Source organism: Pelophylax lessonae (assembly GCF_965119305.1).
Source record: "Pelophylax lessonae genome assembly, chromosome: 1".
In the NCBI taxonomy this organism is placed as follows: Eukaryota; Metazoa; Chordata; class Amphibia; order Anura; family Ranidae; genus Pelophylax; species Pelophylax lessonae.
This window is the reverse complement of record NC_138768.1, coordinates 332026686-332047882: the sequence shown is the minus strand read 5'-3', so window position 1 is coordinate 332047882 and position 21197 is coordinate 332026686. Positions and strand designations below refer to the sequence as shown.

Here is a 21197-nt window from a genome sequence, read left to right as displayed (position 1 = left end):
ACCCTGTATGTGCTCCCTACCGACCCTGTACGTGCTTCCTACCGACCCTGTACGTGCTCCCTACCGACCCTGTATGTGCTCCCTACAGACCCTGTATGTGCTCCCTACCGACCCTGTATGTGCTCCCTACAGACTCTGTATGTGCTCCCTACCGACCCTGTATGTGCTCCCTACAGACTCTGTATGTGCTCCCTACCGACCCTGTATGTGCTCCCTACAGACTCTGTATGTGCTCCCTACCGACCCTGTATGTGCAAGGGATTACAGAGGTCTCAAATGAAAATAAACAAAGTGGAATTTTTGATTTTAGCACAGTTGTAGGATTTACTTTCAAGCACTGGTAGTTCACTGTGTTTGTTATATAGAATGTGCTTTTAATTTAACAACAACAAGTTTTCTTTAATAAAAATAAATCATACCTTTATTTAAATAAAACATTTTCTGCGATTGCATAAACTGTGAGATATTTGTTCACCCCTCCTCCCCAAATATTTATTGAAATACACACATTTTAGTTTATATAAAAGTAAAGTCATGTACTACTTTAATTACAGGCTATATGTTTCTTATTTTTTTTCTTTTTGGTGGTGCATATTTTGTCTAAAATATTATATTTTATTGTTTTTGCTACATTACATCAGACAAATTAGCAAGGAAAATCAGTCCACAGCAGTCTTTATACTGCTGGTCCATAATAGGGCACATACAGGTAACATACATTCTGCTAAACAGTGCATTGGAAAGCAAAGCGTTATATCAATTCTGAGCCCGTCCTATAAGTGTTTTTTTGTCCATCAGACTATTATGCTTTCCTATTAAAATTCCTGCAGATATATCTGGGATGTGCAATAAATGGTTCTTAAAAAATAATAATAATAATTTGAACACTGAAGACTTAATTTCAGTTCTCTTAAAATATCAGCAGAATCTCTTTGACTTTATCAGATGATAAGTAAAACATACGTTTGTGCACATTATCCATAATTTAAATCTAATCATATGCAACCCAATCAAATTATTCAATTATTTCGCTTAATTTCAGTGTTGGTTAAGTTTTCTGTGAAACTCCAGTCATTCTGAATGCCCATGCTAATGGCTTTCAAATTGTTGTTCTCATAGAGTTCATGTTGAAGAAAAACTTTTTGAGCTTCTTCTGGTAGTCTTCATTTCAGTCTCTACTTGTCACGTATACACTTTTTGATGACTAAGGTAAATTCAGTTGCTGTACTTTAAATATTTTCCTGTTATTTATATCAAACCCCAGCTTAAGGGGTAAAGTTGCTCGTAGTTACCAAATATAAATAGAAAACTATTAGTAGGTAATAGTTCACTTTCAGATGATTTTCAAGGTGCTTGAAAGACTGTTACTCCTGACCGGTGTTTGAGCACTTAAATTTCAAGTCCAATAAATCAGGTAAGTCAAGAAGAGGAGATATTCCATATAAAATGTTAGATCTACTTCATTCCAGTTTGTTTCTACCTCCTGCGAATCTGGGAAACATTCCATGCCCAGGTGGCCCAGGAGAATAGTATGTGCGGTACCAGCCACGATATGTAATGTGCCAAAACAAGGTTCCCATGGCTGCACCAACCACACTCTGTGTATATTCATGTGTATAAAGAACTGTGCACATCAAAAGCAAGTTGTAAAGCCCCAGAAGACTGGCATTCAATAAGAAGACTAAACGCAGAGAAGTTCCAGCTGTGTATCCCCTTCTCAGGTAGCGAACAAACACAGATAGCTCTTCTGCCATAGACAGGCTGCATAAAGTTAGGGTGAAGGTCTGTGGAGAAATATGGTAGCCCTGCCATTGATGCCCTTCAGCCTGGCAGGTTTTCCTAGTTTCCAGTCGTGGTAGAAAGAGTGTACCAGGTGGCATTGGTTGGAGACAGGAACCAGTAAGATCCTCTAAGAGTTTGAAGAGGTAGGGAATGCATTGACACAGGATTGTAGTTATGCCAAGTCTTGTGAGATGCATGAGGCATAGCAGCGGACGACGAGTGGGGACCAAAGACACAAGCAGGACAAATCCAGACAGGAGTAGAAACGTCCATCCACATGAGCAGTGCACAAACTTCCTGTAGAGGGGAAAACAGCGAGAGTGTACTTTATGATCAAGGACATTTTTTTACTGCTATGTGCTTTTGAGATAGTAGGGTTGATGTACTAAAGGCAAATTGTCCCCTTAGCGAATGTGGTGAAAGAGTATCCAATCCTGTGCAAAGTCAGGCTTGCACATGGGTGGATAAAGTAAGTGAGCATAGCTTCACCTCATTTACTAAGCTAAGGAAAAATTCTCTTGCAAAGGGATCAGCCTATTTGCCTTTGGTAAATTGACCCCAATGGGTCAGCAGAATTTCTCCAACAGATAGCCCCCCTTTTTTTATTGCATGCAGCAAAGTGCATTGGGGTTCAATTAATGAATGAATGGTACTGCATCACATCAATGCACAGCAGTGCACTCCAACAATGCTCAACAATGGCAATTTTCTATGCACCATAACTTTATACTTACTTTCATTTCAAATCACTCACTAATAGCAGAAGGAATTTTGGAACATAGCAGCTAGTATTTATGGACATTCTGTTGCAAGATTTTATGTTACAACATTGTTTAAACCGTTAATGATCTCAAAAGTATCTGTGTACCCCTCAATAGAAATATACAGTAATATACGAGAGGTCTTCAAAAAGTTTCCGCACCTTTATATTTTTGTTAAGTAGTAATTGGTCTGGTCTTAGAGTGTCCTGTGACTAGTCTATCACTTAAGCTGGTTGACCTTGTAGTTTTGTATAAAGCCTCGTACACACGATCAGATTATCGGACAAATTTTGTTTAGTTTTTTTGTTGCATGCTAGTCTCATATGGAAAGTGAAGAGGTTACTTTCATACGAAAATTCTCGTACGACAGAATTCAATTTCAGAAGTCATGTCATGTGTTGAATTGTTTTGTATGTATTCTTTCTTTTTCGAGCATGCGTAGTTTGGCTCTTATGATTTTTTTTTGGATGAAAACTGTACTAATTAAATGAAAATCGGACGTTGTATTCACGTATGATAAAAAATTGTATAGCCTGCGCATCCAGTTTTTGTCCTAAGAATATTTGTAATTGACTGTCGAAAGCACTATACTAACTACCCGGAAATCGGCAGATCGTTCGCAGAGGCGTACCGATGGTCTCCAGTGCCCTTGGCGAGGAGCTGTATCGGTGCCCCCCCCCCCCGAAAGAGAGAGAGAGAGGGGGGTTTACAGAGAGATAGAGGGAGGGGTTTGACAGAGAGAGAGGGGGGTTTGACAGAGAGAGAGGGGGTGGAAGAGAGAGAGGGGGTAACAGAGAGAGAGAGAAAGAGAGAGGGGGTGACAGAGAGAGAGGGAGGGGGGGAGAGCGGGGGGGTGACAGAGAGAGAGGGGGGTGACAGAGTGAGAGAGAGGGAGTGACAGAGAGAGGGGGTGACAGAGAGAGAGAGAGAGAGGGGGGTGACTGAGAGAGAGAGGGGGGATGACAGAGAGAGAGAGGGGGTGACAGCTAGAGAGAGGGGGTGACAGAGAGAGAGAGAGGGGTGACAGAGAGAGAGGGGGTAGAGAGAGGAGGTGACAGAGAGAGAGGGGGTGACAGAGAGAGAGAGAGAGGGGGGTGACAGAGAGAGGAGGTGACAGAGAGAGAGAGGGGGTGACAGAGAGAGAGAGGGGGGTGACAGAGAGAGAAAGAGAGGGGGTGACAGAGAGAGAGGGAAGGTGACAGAGAGAGAGAGAGAGAGAGAGGGGTGACAGAGAGAGAGAGGGGGGTGACAGAGAGAGAGAGGGGGGTGATAGAGAGAGAGAGTGTGACAGAGGGAGAGGGGATGACAGAGAGAGAGGGTGACAGAGAGAGAGGGGGTGACGGAGAGAGAGAGAGAGAGGGGGGGGGTGACAGAGAGAGAGAGAGAGAGGGTGTGACAGACATAGAGAGAGGGGGGTGACAGAGAGAGAGAGAAGGGGCTGACAGAGAGAGGGGGGGTCCCCCAGTCAGCTTTGCCTGGGAGAGGCGATTGAAGGAGTCTCAGCATGCTGAGCAGTAGTACGGGCTCAAAGATTGGAGCTGCACGCTGCCTGGGGGCGCCTGGGGTGCAGGCTAAGTAGAGGGCGCAAAAATCACTGCTAACACTGCCAATTTTTTGGGCCCCCCCCCCCTCGGCCTGCGCCCTTGGCGGGCACCAATCTGACCAGCCCCTTGGTACGCCCCTGATCGTTCGTCGGATAAAATTTTACGTCCAAATTTCTTATTGTGTGTATGGGCCTTAAGAGTTGTCATGCTGTGTTGAATATGGCTTTTTGAAGAACCCTCAAATATCTTGGTTTGAGGTGCTTCCTTGCAGATTTATTCAGTCCCGTCCAGTGAAGGGACATAACCTGGTAATTCCAGGTATTCAGAACCCGGGTTTACTTCCCATAAAGCAATACTGGGTGCCTCAGCAAAGGACAAAGTCACCTTTTAAAAAAAATAAAAATAAATGCACATATTTTACACCTGTTTTCTATTGCGAACAATTTGCTGTGGTGATAGACGGGGCTTGTAGTTAATTTATTCATAGATCTCTGTCAATAAATAAAGCAATTGTGCAGTCAGAGCCCCACACAGCCACACTGATTTCAAATTTGACACCAGGGAAGAACAACTCTTGCATGCTGCCAGAGTGTGCGTGTGTGTGTGTGTGGGGGGGGGGGGGGGGGAGGGTTGCTTAGCAACATGTTACACCCGAAATAGTTAGCTAGGTTGCAAACAAAAGATGAATATAAGGGGTGGAGGCTATAAAATCAATCTGTTACTTTCTCCTGCATTGGCAATAAGACATTGTTGTAGATCTATAACCGTGTTTCCCTGAAAATAAGACCTACCGTGATTTTCCAGGATGGCTGCAATGTAAGCCCTACCCTAAAAAAAAGGCCCTAGTTTAACCACTTAAGGACCAAGCCTATTTCGGAAATATGTTGTTTGCTAAAAAAATATATATAATGTTTGGGGGTTCTAAGTAATTTTCTAGCAAAAAATACTGATTTTAACTTAGACTCTTTTAACTAAAGACTCTGGAGAACAAAATGGCGGTTGTTTAAATATGTTGTCACACGGTATTTGCGCAGTGGTCTTTCAAATGCAATAGTTTCGGAAAAAATACACTTCACTGAATTAAAAAAAAAAAAAAAAACTAAGCAGTAAAGTTAGCCGAATTCTTTTGTATATTGTGAAAAATTATGTCACACTGAGTAAATAGATACCTAACATGTTACGGTTTAAAATTGCGCACACTTGTGGAATGGCAAGAAACGATGGTACTTAAAAATCTTCATAGGCAACGCTTTAAACATTTTTTTAACGGTAACCAGTTTAGAGTTGGAGGGGGTCTTTTTGCTAGAATTATTGTTCTTGCTCTGACGATCGCAGAGATGTCTCACATGTGTGATTTGAACACCGTTTACATTTGTGGGTGCGACTTACATATGCGTTTTCTTTCCTAAAACATCCCTTGTGACAGTAACAGGCAGTGACAGGTACTCTTCCCCTCCACTGCACTTTAGAGTATTGAAAATGGCAAAATTGTCATTTTTAAATCCTGTCAATTATTTAAAATTGGCAGCCGAGGAAACGGGAAGTGACGTTCGCTTCTAGGTTACTTCATCGGAGACCCCTTCGAAGCTGAATCCAGCTTTGTTCGGGACTCTGACCAGCCGGCGGACGTGGTGGCTGGTCGCTCGGGTCTCCCGGTGGGACGGGAGACCCCGGCAGAGCGGCGGAAGGTGGCGGGGGGAACGTCCCCTCCCGCTCCTTGAGATAACGGCCAAGTGGCTGCTGAGCCGCATCAGTTGTTATCATCAGAAAGGCTCTATAAAACCGTACCTGCATCTCCCGGTACAACCACTTCCTCAAGCCGACGCCTGTTTGCGGGAAGTGGTTAACATGGTTGCAAAATCCTATAATCCAGTCTGTTACAGGATTATATGATGTACAATGTGTGTGTTTCTGTAATATTAATGTGCCAAATACCTTCGTTACAGCGCCACTCAGCGTTCAGCTGACCTGCCGCTGCTCTCCTGCTCTTCGCCCGGCTGTGAGCGGGGGATCTCGGCCCCCCTCTCTGCAGTGCTCAGGAGCGGGAAAGAGAGCTCCGGTGGGTCACGTAAGCGCCCAGTGGCGCTGTAACAAAGGTATTTGGCACAATTATATTACAGAAACACACATTGTACATTATATAAATACTGTAATAGAGTGGATTTATTCAACCACTTCAACTCATAATGCTAAATGCTAATGACTTCTGAGCTGACAGGCAGGGAGGGAGAGGGTTAGAGAAGACAGCGGGCACAGGAACTGGCAAATACACATCACATGATAACACCTACCCTGAAAATAAGCCCTACTGTGTCTTTTGTTGCCAAAATGAATATAAGACCTTGTCTTATTTTAAGGGAAACACAGTAGCAGTTATAGAGATCTTGTGTGATTTAAATGATCATGTGGCAATTTAAAGTAAACTCTATGTTTTACCCTTACAGAAAGTTTGTTTAACCACTTCCCACCCAAGGACATACCAGTACGTCCTTGGGTTTCAGTGGTTATACTGGGATGATGACTGCACCTACACCTGCCGATACCATTTTTTTCAGCCGGCGATCACCTTTTAGGCAGAAGTGATCTGAGGGGCTAATCAGCCACTCGATCACTTCTGTAGGTGGTGGAAGGGGGTGCCACCCCCCTCCCGCCGCCGCCTCTCCCCAGCTCTCCAGTCCCATCACAGAGGCCAGGAGCGATGCGGCCGGCGGCGATGGCTGCCTGGGACAGAGGGAGCGGAACTGACGTCATTCCCCTCTCTCTTTAACCCTGGAAACCGAGAGCGACAAGTATCAGTCACTTCCAGTTTCGCCCCTTTGTTTACCTGTCTGCCAGCAGCTAGAGAAGCAGTCGATCAGACCGATCTCGGTCTGATCGGCTGCATGGGGGGCCAGAGGAGAGATCGGGGGTCTAATAGACCCCAAATCTCTCCATAAAGAGGACCTGTCATGGCCCATGCTATCACAAGGGATGTTGGTCATCCCTTGTAATAGCAAAAAAGTTTGAAAAAAAAAATGTAAAAAAACAAAAAAACATTTTGTTGTAAAAAAAAAATAAAAAATTAAAGCACCCCTGTCCCACCATGCTTACGCACAAATATGAACACATACATTACTTCCGCACTCCTATGTAAACGGTGATCGCACCACACGTGAGGTATTGTCACGAATGTCAGAGCGAGAGCAATAATTCTAGCATCAGACCTCCTGTGCAACTCTAAACTGGTAACCTGTAAAGGCATTTAAAGCGTCACCTATGGAGAGTTTTAAGCACCGTAGTTTGCCGTCATTCCACGGGCAGACCCAATTTTAAAGCGTGACATGTTAGGTATCTATTTACTCGATGTAACATCATCTTTCAGATTACAAAAAAATTGCGCTTGAAAAAACGCTGCGCAAATACCTTGTGGCATAAAAAATTGCAACACACACCATTTTATTCTATAGGGTCTCTGCTAAAAAAAAATATATAATGTTTGGGGGTTCTAAGTAATTTTCTAGCAAAAAAGTAGATTTTTTCATGTAGGAGAGGAGTGTCAGAATAGGCTTGGGAAGGAGGTGGTTAAATACCTCCCTCACTATCAACACTTTAACTTTCCTTCTCTACCCTAGCATACGGTTAACCACTGGGAGCAAAAACAAAAGAAAAAAAACCTGGTGCTTTCAGGTACAAAAAATAATGTGCCAGTACTGTCACACAGAGGTGGGTGGGTTGGGATAAAGTCCTCAGTCCTGTGTAAGGTTTAGTTCACCACACCGCATTCCTGTGCAATTCACATGCGATTAATTTTGAATGGGTTCAAATCGCACTGCATGGCACAAAAGAAGTCCATGCAATCGAACCGGATTACATGGTTGTTTTGTACTATTCGGTCTGGTGCAGGAAAACACACTACGCCTGCGACCTGTGTTGGGGGTGTTGTTAACTTTCTATTGACATGCGCAGAAGATCGCAATGGCAGGGCAATTGCAACGCAATGGGGGAAATGCGCTTGCATCGGGACGTTTTCTGCACCGCATAAGTGTGAACCTAGCTAAAGCTCCAACCAGAGTAACTTGAAATTCAGAATGTAATTCCCTATATCCTGGTAACTAAATGAAGTGGTGGGGAGTGAAAGAAAAGTGAGTATGTACTGCTAGGGGAGAGGGGCATTAAAGAAAACCTATTGCTTTGCCTTGCAAACATGCACAGATCAGATATATAACTGAAATAAATGGTGATATGTTCTTTCCACTCTTTTATTGGCTGTACCTTTAGTGCACACTAGTGCAAAGCCAGACATCGCATTTCTGATTCACACAGCATTGCTGTGCAGATCACATGCGATTTCTGTGCAATGCCATTTCAGCCATAAAAACTGTATGGCTGAAATTGCATCGCCTTCGCACCAAAGGGCTGCAGGACCCTTTTTTTAGTTCGCGCTGGAATGGGATCGCATGAGTGTTCGCACCTATCTGATCTGATTCCTGCACCATTTCACAGTTCGCACTGCGATCTGGGAACCTATCTGGGGGTGTCATTAATTTTACATTGACACCCCCAGCAATTCACAGATTTCAGTGTGAACCACTGTGGGATTCTGGTGCGATGTGGGAACCAGCACTTAATTGCAGGCTTTCACGCATCGCACCGGTGTGAACCGGGACTTACAAGTGCACAGAAAATACTAAAGCTAGCCATACTCAGCTTGAATTTTAGATGATTCTTGTTGAATCTGCCAAAGTTCAAGCTGTGGGTGGCCCCGTTAACCCCACCAAGCTTGAAAAAAGTTGATTTAAAAATTAACAGCTGGCTGAAGAAATATCATCATTCTCCAATCAATGTTCAGGTATTCAAACTGCCAAGGTTGCTGTGGCTGTCTGAATAGAATAGCCAATAATACAGATTTCTCCATCTACACTGTTAAGCGTGCATGGCAGAATCTACAGATTTTCTAAAATTGTATGGCTAGCCTTATACTTTATTTTAATGTACTAATAGTAAATATACAGAGTATAAATACTAATAAGTAAAACATGAAGCACAACTTAAATGTACACTATATAGTGTATGTCATATGGCTGCTGTACAGAAATCCTTGGCAGAGTTACACTCTGTATAGGTTTCTAAATAAAGAAATGGAAGCTGAGCTGGTTGATGATGTAAGGTGATGTGGACTAAAAGGTGCTGGATGTCATTTCTTGTTTTAGTATCAAAGGGGAGAAAATTAGACTCCAGCCATTATGCAATGTTATGGATGAAAAGGTTAAAGATAAGAATGTCTCAAGTTTTTATTGGAAAGGATTTTTCTCCCAACAGAAGTCACCAGAACAGTACATACATTGTATACAGTTCATAATTATTCACTGTTCCTTTCCTTAAAGATGGCTATAGATGGATCAAAATGTTTCTGGTTATGCAAGGACCAGCTAAATTTCCATCCATCTATGGCCTTTCCCACTTGGGAGAATAACAATAATCTTCTCTCGAACAGGAATGCTGGAAATTTTTCATTTCGATCAGTGCCTGACGCCAATCGGACAGAAATGATAGAAATTTTTCGTTTCGATCAGTGCCTGACGCCAATCGGACAGATATGATTGAAATTTTTCGTTTCGATCAGTGCCTGCTGGCAATCGGACAGAAATGATAGAAATTTTTCATTTCGATCAGTGCCTGCAGCCAATTGGACAGAAATGATGGAAATTTTTCATTTCGATCAGTGCCTGCAGCCAATCGGACAGAAATGGTGCAAATGTTTTCATTTCAATCAGTGCTTGACGGCAATCGGACAGAAATGATAGAAATTTTTCATTTCGATCAGTGCCTGCAGCCAATTGGACAGAAATGATGGAAATTTTTCATTTCGATCAGTGCCTGCAGCCAATCGGACAGAAATGATGGAAATTTTTCATTTCGATCAGTGCCTGCAGCCAATCGGACAGAAATGATGGACATTTTTCATTTCGATAAGTGCCTGCAGCCAATCGGACAGAAATGGTGCAAATGTTTTCATTTCAATCAGTGCTTGACGGCAATCGGACAGAAATGGTGGAAATTTTTCCATTTCGATCAGTGCCTGAAGCCAATAGGCTGCAGCAATGATGTGTATTCTGACAGGGGAGGAGTCCCAGCTGTCAGAATACAATAGCGTATCGGGGAGGATTTCTCCATCCACCTCACTTGAAGGGCGAAGGAGGGAGGAAATGAGTGGTGCAGACAAATGCTGACACTTATCCAAGAAGGTAGCAAGGCAGTGTTTTTAAGCAGCCTGACTATATATAGCTGCCCCCCATCCCCAAGGCTGGTTGTCTTGCATGGGACATATGGTCGAGATTGTCACCAAATCATTTCAACTATTCTCTAATAATTATGGTTAGCATAAAATTTAAACCAAAGAACAAAAATTTAATGTATCATAGCTTACTAGTCTTACTAGTTTCTTTTTCACCTGGTGAACCCACCAGTGACATTTCCTACCATAGATCAACAACAATCACCCACTCTTCTGTATCTTTGAAGGAGCAGCATTTTCACCCTAGGTCAGAAAGTGTGTTACAGCAACAGAACATGTCCCCCTTTCTTCATCTCCATAACATAGAGGGAGGTGTTTTGTAGTTCACAAAACTGAGCAGGGCTTATAAGACTGCTTGAGATCACCCTGCAGAGTGTACATCATGAAAAAAGTAAGCACACCCCAGAGAAAATGTTGACTTTTTTCAATATAGTTGTACAGAAATACATTAGACCTTCACTCAAACTGTGATACAAATAAAGGTAATATACTTGAACAAATAACGCATAACAATGGTTCATTTTCTAAATTAATGATAATGCAGATTTGTCAGGTGTGGAAAAAGTAGATAAACTTCAATAAGTATACCTTTCATATACTGTATACCATTTCAAATCCATGATTAGGTGCCGATAAGTAGAACTTCCTCAGGAGGGAGTAAGCAGGTTGAATCGTCCTACGTAAATCTCGAACATAAAGGGTCTAGAATTTTCTTTGAGATTGATGTGCGGTTTCATACCATGATTTGTCTATGTCCAGGGCCAATAACTTGCAAGTAATCGCTGCTTGAGCAGTTACTTGTGAGTGGTCGTTGGGGTTCCTGCATGTAATCATATAAGGCCTCATTAGCAAGTGTGGATGGGGCCTTATGGCTTGGTTACATTGGTGTCACCCTCTGAATAACAATTTGTAGTGGATACATTTTTAGTCTCGATTCACAACTATGCATGTTGCTTTTGAGCATTTCTGTAGTGCTTTTTGCTGTACTTTCCACAGGTTTTTTTTACGGTTTTGCTTTTTTTTTTTTTTTGGAAAATTTTTTTGTTGGGCAGATTTAAAAACACAAATCGTGGTAAAAACTCAATACTTGCATTTTGGATGCAGGTCCATTGAAGTCTATTACATGCAAAACGCTGAATTTTGCAGGAAAGAAAGTCCCCGACCCTTTCCAAAAAGGCAGAGGCACAAAAATGCATTGATGTGAACGTGTTCCATAGGAACCCATGTTAAAAAAATGCAATACATTCCTGCAAAAAGCATGAAAAAAACATATTAGTGTGAATCGAGCCTGAGAGGGCTTTGACAGGCAGTGAATAGGCATGATATTACTTCCTCACCAACAGTATTAACTTCCAAAATGGTTGCACCTGGTTGCTGCACGACCCCATTGTGTTAAATGGTTCACATTCAGCATGCTGTACTGATGTTATGAGGCTGTGCTGAGGATTTTTTACATGCACTTATTTGTATTTCCTTTACCAGTAAATTGGCATTTATTTTATATATTTTTAATAAAAAGTCCTACGGTAATGCACTAAGCTGGTGCGCCGCCTCTTTATGCTTGTTTTCTAGTATTGGATTTCCTGAATTGAAGAGGACAGCAAGGCCATACCATGCTTACAGTGATGGTCATCAGTGGTGGAGACTTTCAGTGGCTGTACTGACACAAGAGTGAAGAGTCGCCCACTCTTAGCCTTATGAGGACTTATTGGTCTTGGGGGTTCCTTCACGTGTAGCGCCGACTTTCTGTTTATAAGTACACCCTGTCTGCTGAGACCGGGCCTTCTGGAACAAAGTGCTCTGAACTGAAGAATCAAAGATAAAGTTGTTTTACCACAGTAATAGTAGACATGTTTGGCACACACCAAATATGGCATTTAAGTAGATGATATTCATACCAATTGTGGTGGTGGAAATGTTAAAGCTGACCTGTAGCTTTACCTTTTTCTTCCTCGTTTGTAGTAGGTCCTCTCCTGTGTTCAAAGTTACCACTTTCATCTCCCTGCTCCAGGTCATATCCCCCAATTCCAGTTTCCGAAGCCGTAGCACTGACCTTGGCCTTGACTCATCAGGCTAGTTTGGACTTAAACTGTATTATCATCACACATCCACTTTAGTCCTGTTTTCCCATCTACTACACCTATTCGCTTTCTAAACAGTTTTTTAAGGATAAGTTCACCTTTCGTAACATGTCACACCCATATTCAGGGTATAAAATGTTATTGTTACTAATGGACTGCCCCTGCAAATCGTTTGTGTATTAGTGTTGGCAGCATTTGCAGATAAGCAAAGAAATAGGAAAAAGGTAGGGAGGGGGGGGGGGGGGTAGTGTTGGATTCAGGAGTCCAACACCTTCTTAAAAGAGGGCCATTTTATAATTTTGTTTGGTGGGAAGTTTATTGTTGGACATCCATCATGATACTCTTGATCAAACCTCTGGTGGGTTTAATGAGCCTAAACTCCCTCCAATCATTTAAAGCGGAACTACACTATATCTGAGCACCACAAACCAAAACACTATTTCATTTATTTTTAATATTTAAAGCAAACTCACCCATCCATTTATGTCACTATGCTTTATTTTGCTGAGAAATCTATTTGAAAAACACCCCCTAGCATTTCTAGCGGTGGCAATCTTAAGTTAGGGCAAATAATCAATTCACTTCCTGGAATTTATGTGCCCTTAGCTCAGGCATGCAGGCAGAGGGGTGTGCTTAGCTGAGAAAACCCCTCTTCTTTTCCTCCCCCCCCCCACTGTAGACTCCTGGGATGTATGACATTTGCCTAGGCCTGGCAACCAGGAAGTAACTGAAGAAATGTAAAAAAAAAAAAAAAAGTTTGAAACAACTAAATATGATATGTTTTTCTATTTACTAATGCTAGCAGCATACAGATTAAAAATAGTCACTGTTGGTTAAGAGAGTGAAGTTCTGTTTTAAGGAGTAATGCTTTTACTGGGTTTTCATTGAAATGTTGCTGGAAAACCATACATAGCATACTGTAGGTGTTTGAACAAAGATTGTGCACCAACAGACATGTACCAAATGCACCAAATATGCTGAAATGAATTTCGCAACATGTTAGTTTTTGTGGTCAGCCATTTCTGGGACCAGTCTTTCACTTTTACATAATGCCAAAGTTTCTCCTCCCATCTGGAAGACTATATAGGGGAAGTAGGAGAGCAAGGCATTAAACAATAACTTTTCAAGTATTTTAACTAAATGTTAATTGGGGTGGGGGCGAAGTTCAGCTTTTCCTCCTTTTTTTTTGGGGGGGGGGGCAGTAGGTATCTGGTTTTGACAGGTACCCCCCCCCTACCCTCATTCCAGTCAGATCGCCACGGAGATCTGAGAGGAAGTTCCACCCCCTCTCCTTCCCTCCACATCTTTTTGTGATGTCACGGGTCTCAGAAAGCTGCAAGGCCAATACAATAGCGCATCATGGTTCACGCATGCACAGCGAGCAGCCAGCAGTGACAGCACAGCTGGCCTGTGCCGGGGACCAAAGCCCGGTGAAGAAACCGGCTGGGTAAAGACATTGCTAGATCCTGGGGCAGGTAAGTGTCCCATTATTCAAAATCAGCAGCTACAGTTTTTGTAGCGGCTGACTTTTACTTTTCTAACAATTGACTGGACAACTACTTTAAAGCTTAACTCTAGGTTTTAGTTCATTCGGACCAAGTAGGTCCAAATAAACTATTTCTTTCACGAACACATGCAGAGGGTGTGTGCGCTATGTAAACTGTATGTAGCATTAGCTACATATAGTATATAGTGCTGTGTTCCAGGAGCGTCACCCTGTGTCCAGGGTGGATGATCTCCAGAGTCAAAGAAGCCTTTTATTCATTCATAAAATACTAAGCCTCCTGTGAATGACTGAGCAGTGCTCCAGGAGTGAGATGGGAAATTCACATCCAGCTGCCAGAACACAGTGCTGTATACTTTATGCAACTGAAGTTACTTACAGTTTATAAAGCACGCAAAGCAACGCATTGTTCCAAAACCATATAAAGTTCACCATAACCTGAAGTTAAGCTGGCCATAGATGGTTCGTATCTCGAACCATGTATGGCCAGACTGATTGTATCCAAGTTGATCCATCAGTCTTGGGTTCAACCAGCATATCAGATTTTTGCATGCAATTTTTGCTAGCGGCTATAGCAAAAACTTCTGCACCCACCACCGGGAGAACACAATGTCTCTGCAGGAGATTTCCCCATTAACACTGTGTAGATGGGGCAATCAAGCGATTTTCTTTCCTGATCCCCTTGTTCGCAGGAAAGAAAATCGTATCATCTATGGCCAGCTTTAGGCTTTAAGGCTTGGGCTTCCTTTTAAAGCTGCTTCATGGGCTGAGCAGCTTGCAGTAATTAAATTGATATGATACAAAATTCAAAGTTAATGTGTGCTCAATGAGAATGTGAGGCCATCTAATTGAACTTAAACTGAAGCTAGATCTTTCAACACAACAAGGATCCAAAACACACTAGCAAATCTACCAAAGGATAGTTTAAAGCAAAGAAACAGATTGACCTAGTCAAATCCCTGATTTGAAATTCCACTGAAATGACGTAGATTAAAAAAAAAAAACAGTTCATGAAAGGAAACCATCTTGCAACTGAAGGAATTTTGCAAAGAGGAACGGTCAAAAATGTCACTGTAAGTGTCCATTCACACTACAGCGACTTGTCAGGCGACTGGTCAGCCTGACATGTCGCGGTCCATTGTGCGCTACGGGAACCGTTCTAATAGGAGCGACTCAAGTCGCTCAGACTTAGAAAAAGGTTCCTGTACTACTTCGAAACGACATCGGAGCGACTTGCATAGACATTCATTATATGAAGTCCGTGCAAGTCGCGCCGAAGTCGCGGCGCACGCGACTTCACAGGTCGCCCCCGAAGCCGTGGCGCGTTAGTGTGAACCGGCACTAAGGCCCCTTTCACACTGATACATTTTTCCTGCGTTTTTACTCTGCAAGAAAAATGTTTCCTTTGATACTTTTTTACACCACTGCGCTATGGGTGCGGTGCATTTTGAAAAGTCCTGCATGCTGTATCTTTGGTGCGGTGTTGAAAACTGCACCAAAAACACAGCTTTCCATTGAAACGAATGGAAATTGCGGCAAAATCACAGTAAAAACGCACCGCGATTTGCGTTTTTGGTGCATTTTTGAGTCACGTCCATTCTTCACAGGTGCAAGCAACCCAAAAATGCACCAGAAATCCACAGGAAATGCATCTAAAACACAGCAAAATCGCGGTAAAAAAAAGCATATGCTGCAGAGTAGTGTGAAAGGGCGCTTAAATGTCAGATCACAGTGGGAAGTTATGCAAAATGCCTACAAGAAGTAATTTCTGCTAAAAGGAGCAATGGTAGTTTCTGAGGCCAAGAGTATACTTTCTTTTTCCACAGCACATCATCACATATATTGACACTTTTGTTAAATAACTGATTGAAAAAAAGTTTCCTTGTGTATTTGAGAAATCACCTTTATCTGTAGGCACTGTTTGAATGAAGCTCTAAAAGTTTGTTAAAATATGTAGAAATTTCAACTACATCACAGGAGGTATACTTTTCCACAACTATAAAAACCCACTGGATTTCTGGCAGGAATAAGTTTTTTTTTTTTTTTCACCTTGTAAAAACAGATTCTAACAGACCAAAAGAGAACAAATAAGAAACTCATTGCTGGGGTTTACCTACTTGGTGTACAACCTATATTTATAAAGCAGCAAATCTAACATTTTCCAAACATTCACTTCAGGTAAATCTTCCACTTGCAAGTGTTTTAAATGATGGTGATTGTATCACTCCTCACATTTTTGTAAATATTTTATTATATCTTTTCATGTGACAACACTGAAGAAATTACACTTTTCTACAATGAAAAGTAGTGAGTGTACAGCTTGTATAACAGTGTAAGTTTGCTGTCCCCTCAAAATAACTCAACACACAGCCATTAATGTCTAAACCGCTGACAACAAAAGTGAGTACACCCCTAAGTGAAAATGTCCAAATTGGACCCAATTAGCCATTTTCCCTTCCCATGTCATGTGACTCAATAGTGTTACAAGGTTTCAGGTGTGAATAGGGAGCAGGTGTGTTAAATTTTGTGTTATCGCTCTCACTCTCTCATACTGGTCACTGGAATTTCAACATGGCACCTCATGGCAAAGAACTCACTGAGGATCTGAAAAAAAGAATTGTTGCTCCACATAAAGATGGCCTAGGCTATAAGAAGATTGCCAAGACCCTGAAACTGAGCTGCAGCACGGTGACCAAGCCCATACAGCGATTTAACAGGACAAGTTCCACTCAGAACAGGCCTTGCCATGGTCGACCAAAGAAGTTGAGTGCATGGACTCAGCTTCATTTCCAGATGTTTTCTTTGGGAAATAGACGTATGAGAGCTGCCAGCATTGCTGCAGAGGTTGAAGGGGTGGGGGGTCAGACTATCAGTGCTCGGACCATACGCCGCAAACTGCATTAAATTAGTCTGCATGGCTGTCGTCTCAGAAGGAAGCCTCTTCTAAAGATGATGCACAAGAGAGCCTGAAAGCAGTTTGCTGAAGACAAGCAGACTAAGGACATAGATTGCTGGAACCATGTCCTGTGGTCTGATAAGACCAAGATAAACTTATTTGGTTCATATGGTGTCAAGTGTGTCTTGCCTACAGTCAAGCATGATGGTGGGAGTGTCATGGTCTGGGGCAGCATTAGTGCTGGGGAGCTACAGTTCATTGAGGGAACCATGAATGCCAACATGTACTGTGACATACTGAAGCAGAGCATGATCTCCTCCCTTCGAAAACTGGGCAGCAGGGCAGTATTCCAACATGATAATGACGACAAACACACCTCCAAGACAACCACTGCCTTGCTAAAGAAGCTGAGGGTAAAGGTGATGGACTGGCCAAGCATGTCTCCAGACCTAAACCCTATTGAGCATCTGTGGGGTATCCTCAAATGTAAGGTGGAGGAGCGCAAGGTCTCTAACATACACCAGCTCCGTGATGTCGTCATGGAGGAGTGGAAGAGGACTCCAGTGGCAACCTGTGAAGCTCTGGTGAACTCCATGAACAAGAGGGTTAAGGCAGTGCTGGAAAATAGGGGTGGCCACACAAAATAATGACACTTTGGGCCCAATTTGGAGATTTTCACTCTCACTTTCACAGGGGTGTACTCACCCCTGAGGGAAATTGGCTAATTGGGCCCAATTTGGACATTTTCATTTAGGGGTGTAATCACTTTTGTTCCCAGAGGTTTAGTTGTGTTGAGTTATTTTGAGGGGACAGACAATTTACACTGTTATACAAGCTGTACACTCACTACTTTACATTGTAGCAAAGTGTCATTTCTTTAGTGTTGTCACATGAAAAGATATAATAAAATATTTAAAAAAAAATGTGAGGGGTGTACTCCATTTTGTGATATCCTGTACAAACAAATTTCTATGTAAACAACAATAAATTCACTGAATTGCACATTCGCTGCAAAGGGGCAAATTTTAGTTATCCAGGGGTGTGATCAGATTGAAAAGAAAATTGTTGGCTTGTTTCAATCATGGCCACTTCTCAGGTCTTCAACCGATTAAAGATTTTCCTGTGTCAGATTTTTTTTAAATCATTTATGGCTAAAATCGTCTTCCTGAAATAAACAGTAAATGATCCTATGTACCAGTTCTCACAAACCCCTGTCCATGTCTGTGTTTCAATAGCATTATCTGGGAGCCAGAAGACAGCTTGGCATTTAAATACAGAGTGATGGCTGGCAATATAAATAACCATGGTATGTAGAGTAGCAGAAAAGCAACTCAGAGGATTGCTTGGTAAGTAAATACATTTACAACACACCAAACAGTAGCATATGGGCTTTACAAAAATAGTGATACTTTAGATGGTACTAGAAAAGATATGTTGCTCCAGGAAGCACATAATATAGCTGATCGTGTGAAGCTATATAGAATTTTGTCATGTGTTATCTGTGCCAATTATAAGTGCAGAGGTGACCGTTCACAAAATTCATCCCGGGAGGCCTGGATTATATGTCTGAAAATACATTTGTACTTTTGTGTGTCTGAATTTAGTTTTGCTTGATCACATAGTGGACACTGAGTGGAGAGGTTTATTTCCCATAATAACCAATCTGGGCATTTCTAAGGTTTAGGAGGCAATATGAAAGCAGGCACTGGATTAATTATGCCAGTCAAGGCCTTTTTCTTTCTTTATTTCCCCTATTAGATATAAAGCCCATAAGAAAAATAAGATAAGAATCCCATTTGTACTTTGTTTTAGATCTATTGCGACTTAAGGTTCCAGATGTGAACTACTCACATTAATACGGTCCAATTTACTATATGCCCATAGTCACACAACCATGCATAAAAATATACTCACACATTGAAGAAGTTGTTGGAGTTGGAGAAAATGCTGCGAGGATTACTAAGTCCCTGAAGGAATGGAGTCACACTGACCACTGCTGCCAGCCACAGATGATATCCTCTTCTCATACACACACTGCCCAGTATGCGGGCACACAGCTGCGAGCAGATACATACCAGGGCACAAATAGAGTTTGTAAGTGCATTCATGTCAGAAGAGGCACCGAAAGGTAGAAAGATGGAACTGATGAGTAAAGATTATGATGTCCTGTGTAGAAGTAGGAGAAAAGTGCCAGAGAAAATCTAGAAGCAGTAATAATGAGAAAGCTGAAGACAAAACTGCAGGGAAAGGAGCTACATAAGTAATCTAAGTGAGTGTGAGACTGCAGCAAGGAACAGAGAAGCTGCAAATGGCCATAAGACAGACATTCACATCACAACACAAGCCCACTTAGGAGACATGAAGCAACAGGCACAAATCACACAAGCGGAGAACCACACTGATCAGGGACCTCTCCACAACAGCTGTTATCCTGCCCTTCACCCCCCAGGAAGGACGGCACAAATCCCATCCCCCTATCAGCTGCTGAGTCCCTCATATATGACACCGGGACTCTGTCCATGACATACTGTAAAGAACTTGGAAACGTTTTAATGCAGAGGTAACACTGATACTTTTTGGAAAGTACCCCTTTTAACTGTTCTCTGGTACCATCCAATAGTATATTTGTAAGACGATCTGCTGCCTAGGAACATGAAGACAATATGAAATAAACATGATGGAGGTTTCGTGGGTCCTTCGGAAATCTGGAAGGGACAATAATACTGTACATCCTCTCACTGCTTTCTCCCTTCACACTTCTATAAATTTCTCTGTCTCTTCCCTTTCTCTGTTGGTACAGAACTTAGAAACAATCTTCCGAACAGTTGTTTTTGTTGATGGCATGATATCGTCTTAGACAATGATATCCGCGCTATCGAGAGAAATATATATAATAAAATGGCTGCTGCCTACCCCTAAAATATAGACTGTGAAGTCAATATTGAAAATGTAGAAAGTAATGAGGTAATTGGCGCTGCCTAAAAGATGTGTAGAAGACTGGGGTAAAACCAATAACTTATGTACAGAAAATCATCTCATGTATATAAAATTGATATAAATATAAAGTGCAATAATGTAATAGCAGTGCATTCACAAACCAATATATATATGTATATGTCTTCTATAAAAACCTAAAGTGCAATAGTGCAACACCAGTGCACACACCAACAAATATGTATATATCTTCTACATACATATATATATATATACACATACACAAAAGTGATTATAGTAGGGATAGCCAGCTAAAAAAAGTCTGGCCAGTGAGCCCTTAATTATCCGGACGAAAAAATGGCTTAATATTCCAGCTGAAATAAATTGCAGTGTTACCATGCAATAAAAGAAAGTGAATAAAAAGGTGCTATTAATATAGTGAAATCCGAAATAAAGTGTATAAGTGCAAAATGGTCCTGAAGGGACCAATAGAAGTATGTGTGATCCAAAGGATATAACTATGGATAAGTGATAATAAAGTGATATCGTCTAACAAATATCAATATAATAGATGGTGGATATTTATACTGCTTAATATTTTTAAAGCAGAACTTTTCTTTCTGAATCAACATTAACTATTTTCAATCCTTATGCTGCAAGCCATAGAAAGAGATATTTCATCGTTTTAAACTTTTTTTTTCTATTATTTCTTCAGTTACTTCCTGGTTTCTGGCCAAGGCCAAAATGATATCATACATCCCATGAATATTTCTGGGCATTTATTTTTTTTCATCTGGAGGAGGTCTTTCCCTGCTAGACACACCCTCCTCGTTGCAAGCCCCATCCAAAGGCAGATGGATTCCAGGAAGTAAATGCTACATGAATAAATTTGCTCTTACTCAAGATAGCCACAGCTAGAAATGCTATGGGGGTGTTTTTCAAAGTGATTTCTCAACAAAATAAAAAATGGAGACTTAGATAGATGGGTGAATTTTCTTTGAATAGCAAAAAATAATTAAATAGGGCTTTTAAGTTTGTGGTTCTCAGATGTAAAGTTTTGCTTCAAGCACTACAATAGAACGCCTCAAAATGACTATTTCCATTACCACTGTATTGTGCCATCTATCTCTTGTGAATATTCTCAATTTGTCTACCATTATACTACATGAAAACCATGATGACTAAAATAATAGACGGTGGAGGTGCAGTAGACATTGCATATCTAGATTTTAGTAAGGCTTTTGACACTGTCCCACATAGAAGACTTATCAAAAAACTGCAGTCATTGAGCATGGACTCCCATATTGTTGTGTGGATTAGGCAGTGGCTGAGTGACAGACAATAGAGGGTTGTAGTCAATGGAGAAAATTCAGAACAAGGTCATGTTACCAGTGGGGTACCTCAGGGATCTGTACTGGGAC

At 41.7% G+C, this 21197-nt stretch overlaps 1 protein-coding gene and 1 long non-coding RNA gene across 2 annotated transcripts in view; one reads left to right on the top strand and one right to left on the bottom strand.

Annotated features, from left to right (window-relative positions):
* Window positions 1–1274: 1274 nt before the first annotated feature.
* On the bottom strand, window positions 1275–19246 carry FITM1 (fat storage inducing transmembrane protein 1). The gene is made up of 2 exons (XM_082263259.1): window positions 18757–19246; window positions 1275–2079 (listed from the first exon to the last, which is right to left on the bottom strand). The coding sequence occupies exons 1-2, from the start codon at window positions 18948–18950 to the stop codon at window positions 1461–1463; spliced, it is 813 nt and encodes a 270-aa protein (XP_082119385.1). The 5' UTR covers window positions 18951–19246; the 3' UTR covers window positions 1275–1460.
* LOC309559848 overlaps window positions 18152–21197 on the top strand; it is a 62054-nt gene continuing 59008 nt past the window's right edge. The window contains exon 1 of the long non-coding RNA XR_014225479.1: window positions 18152–18188. This is a non-coding gene — a long non-coding RNA (uncharacterized lncRNA). The remainder of the gene's footprint in view (window positions 18189–21197) is intronic.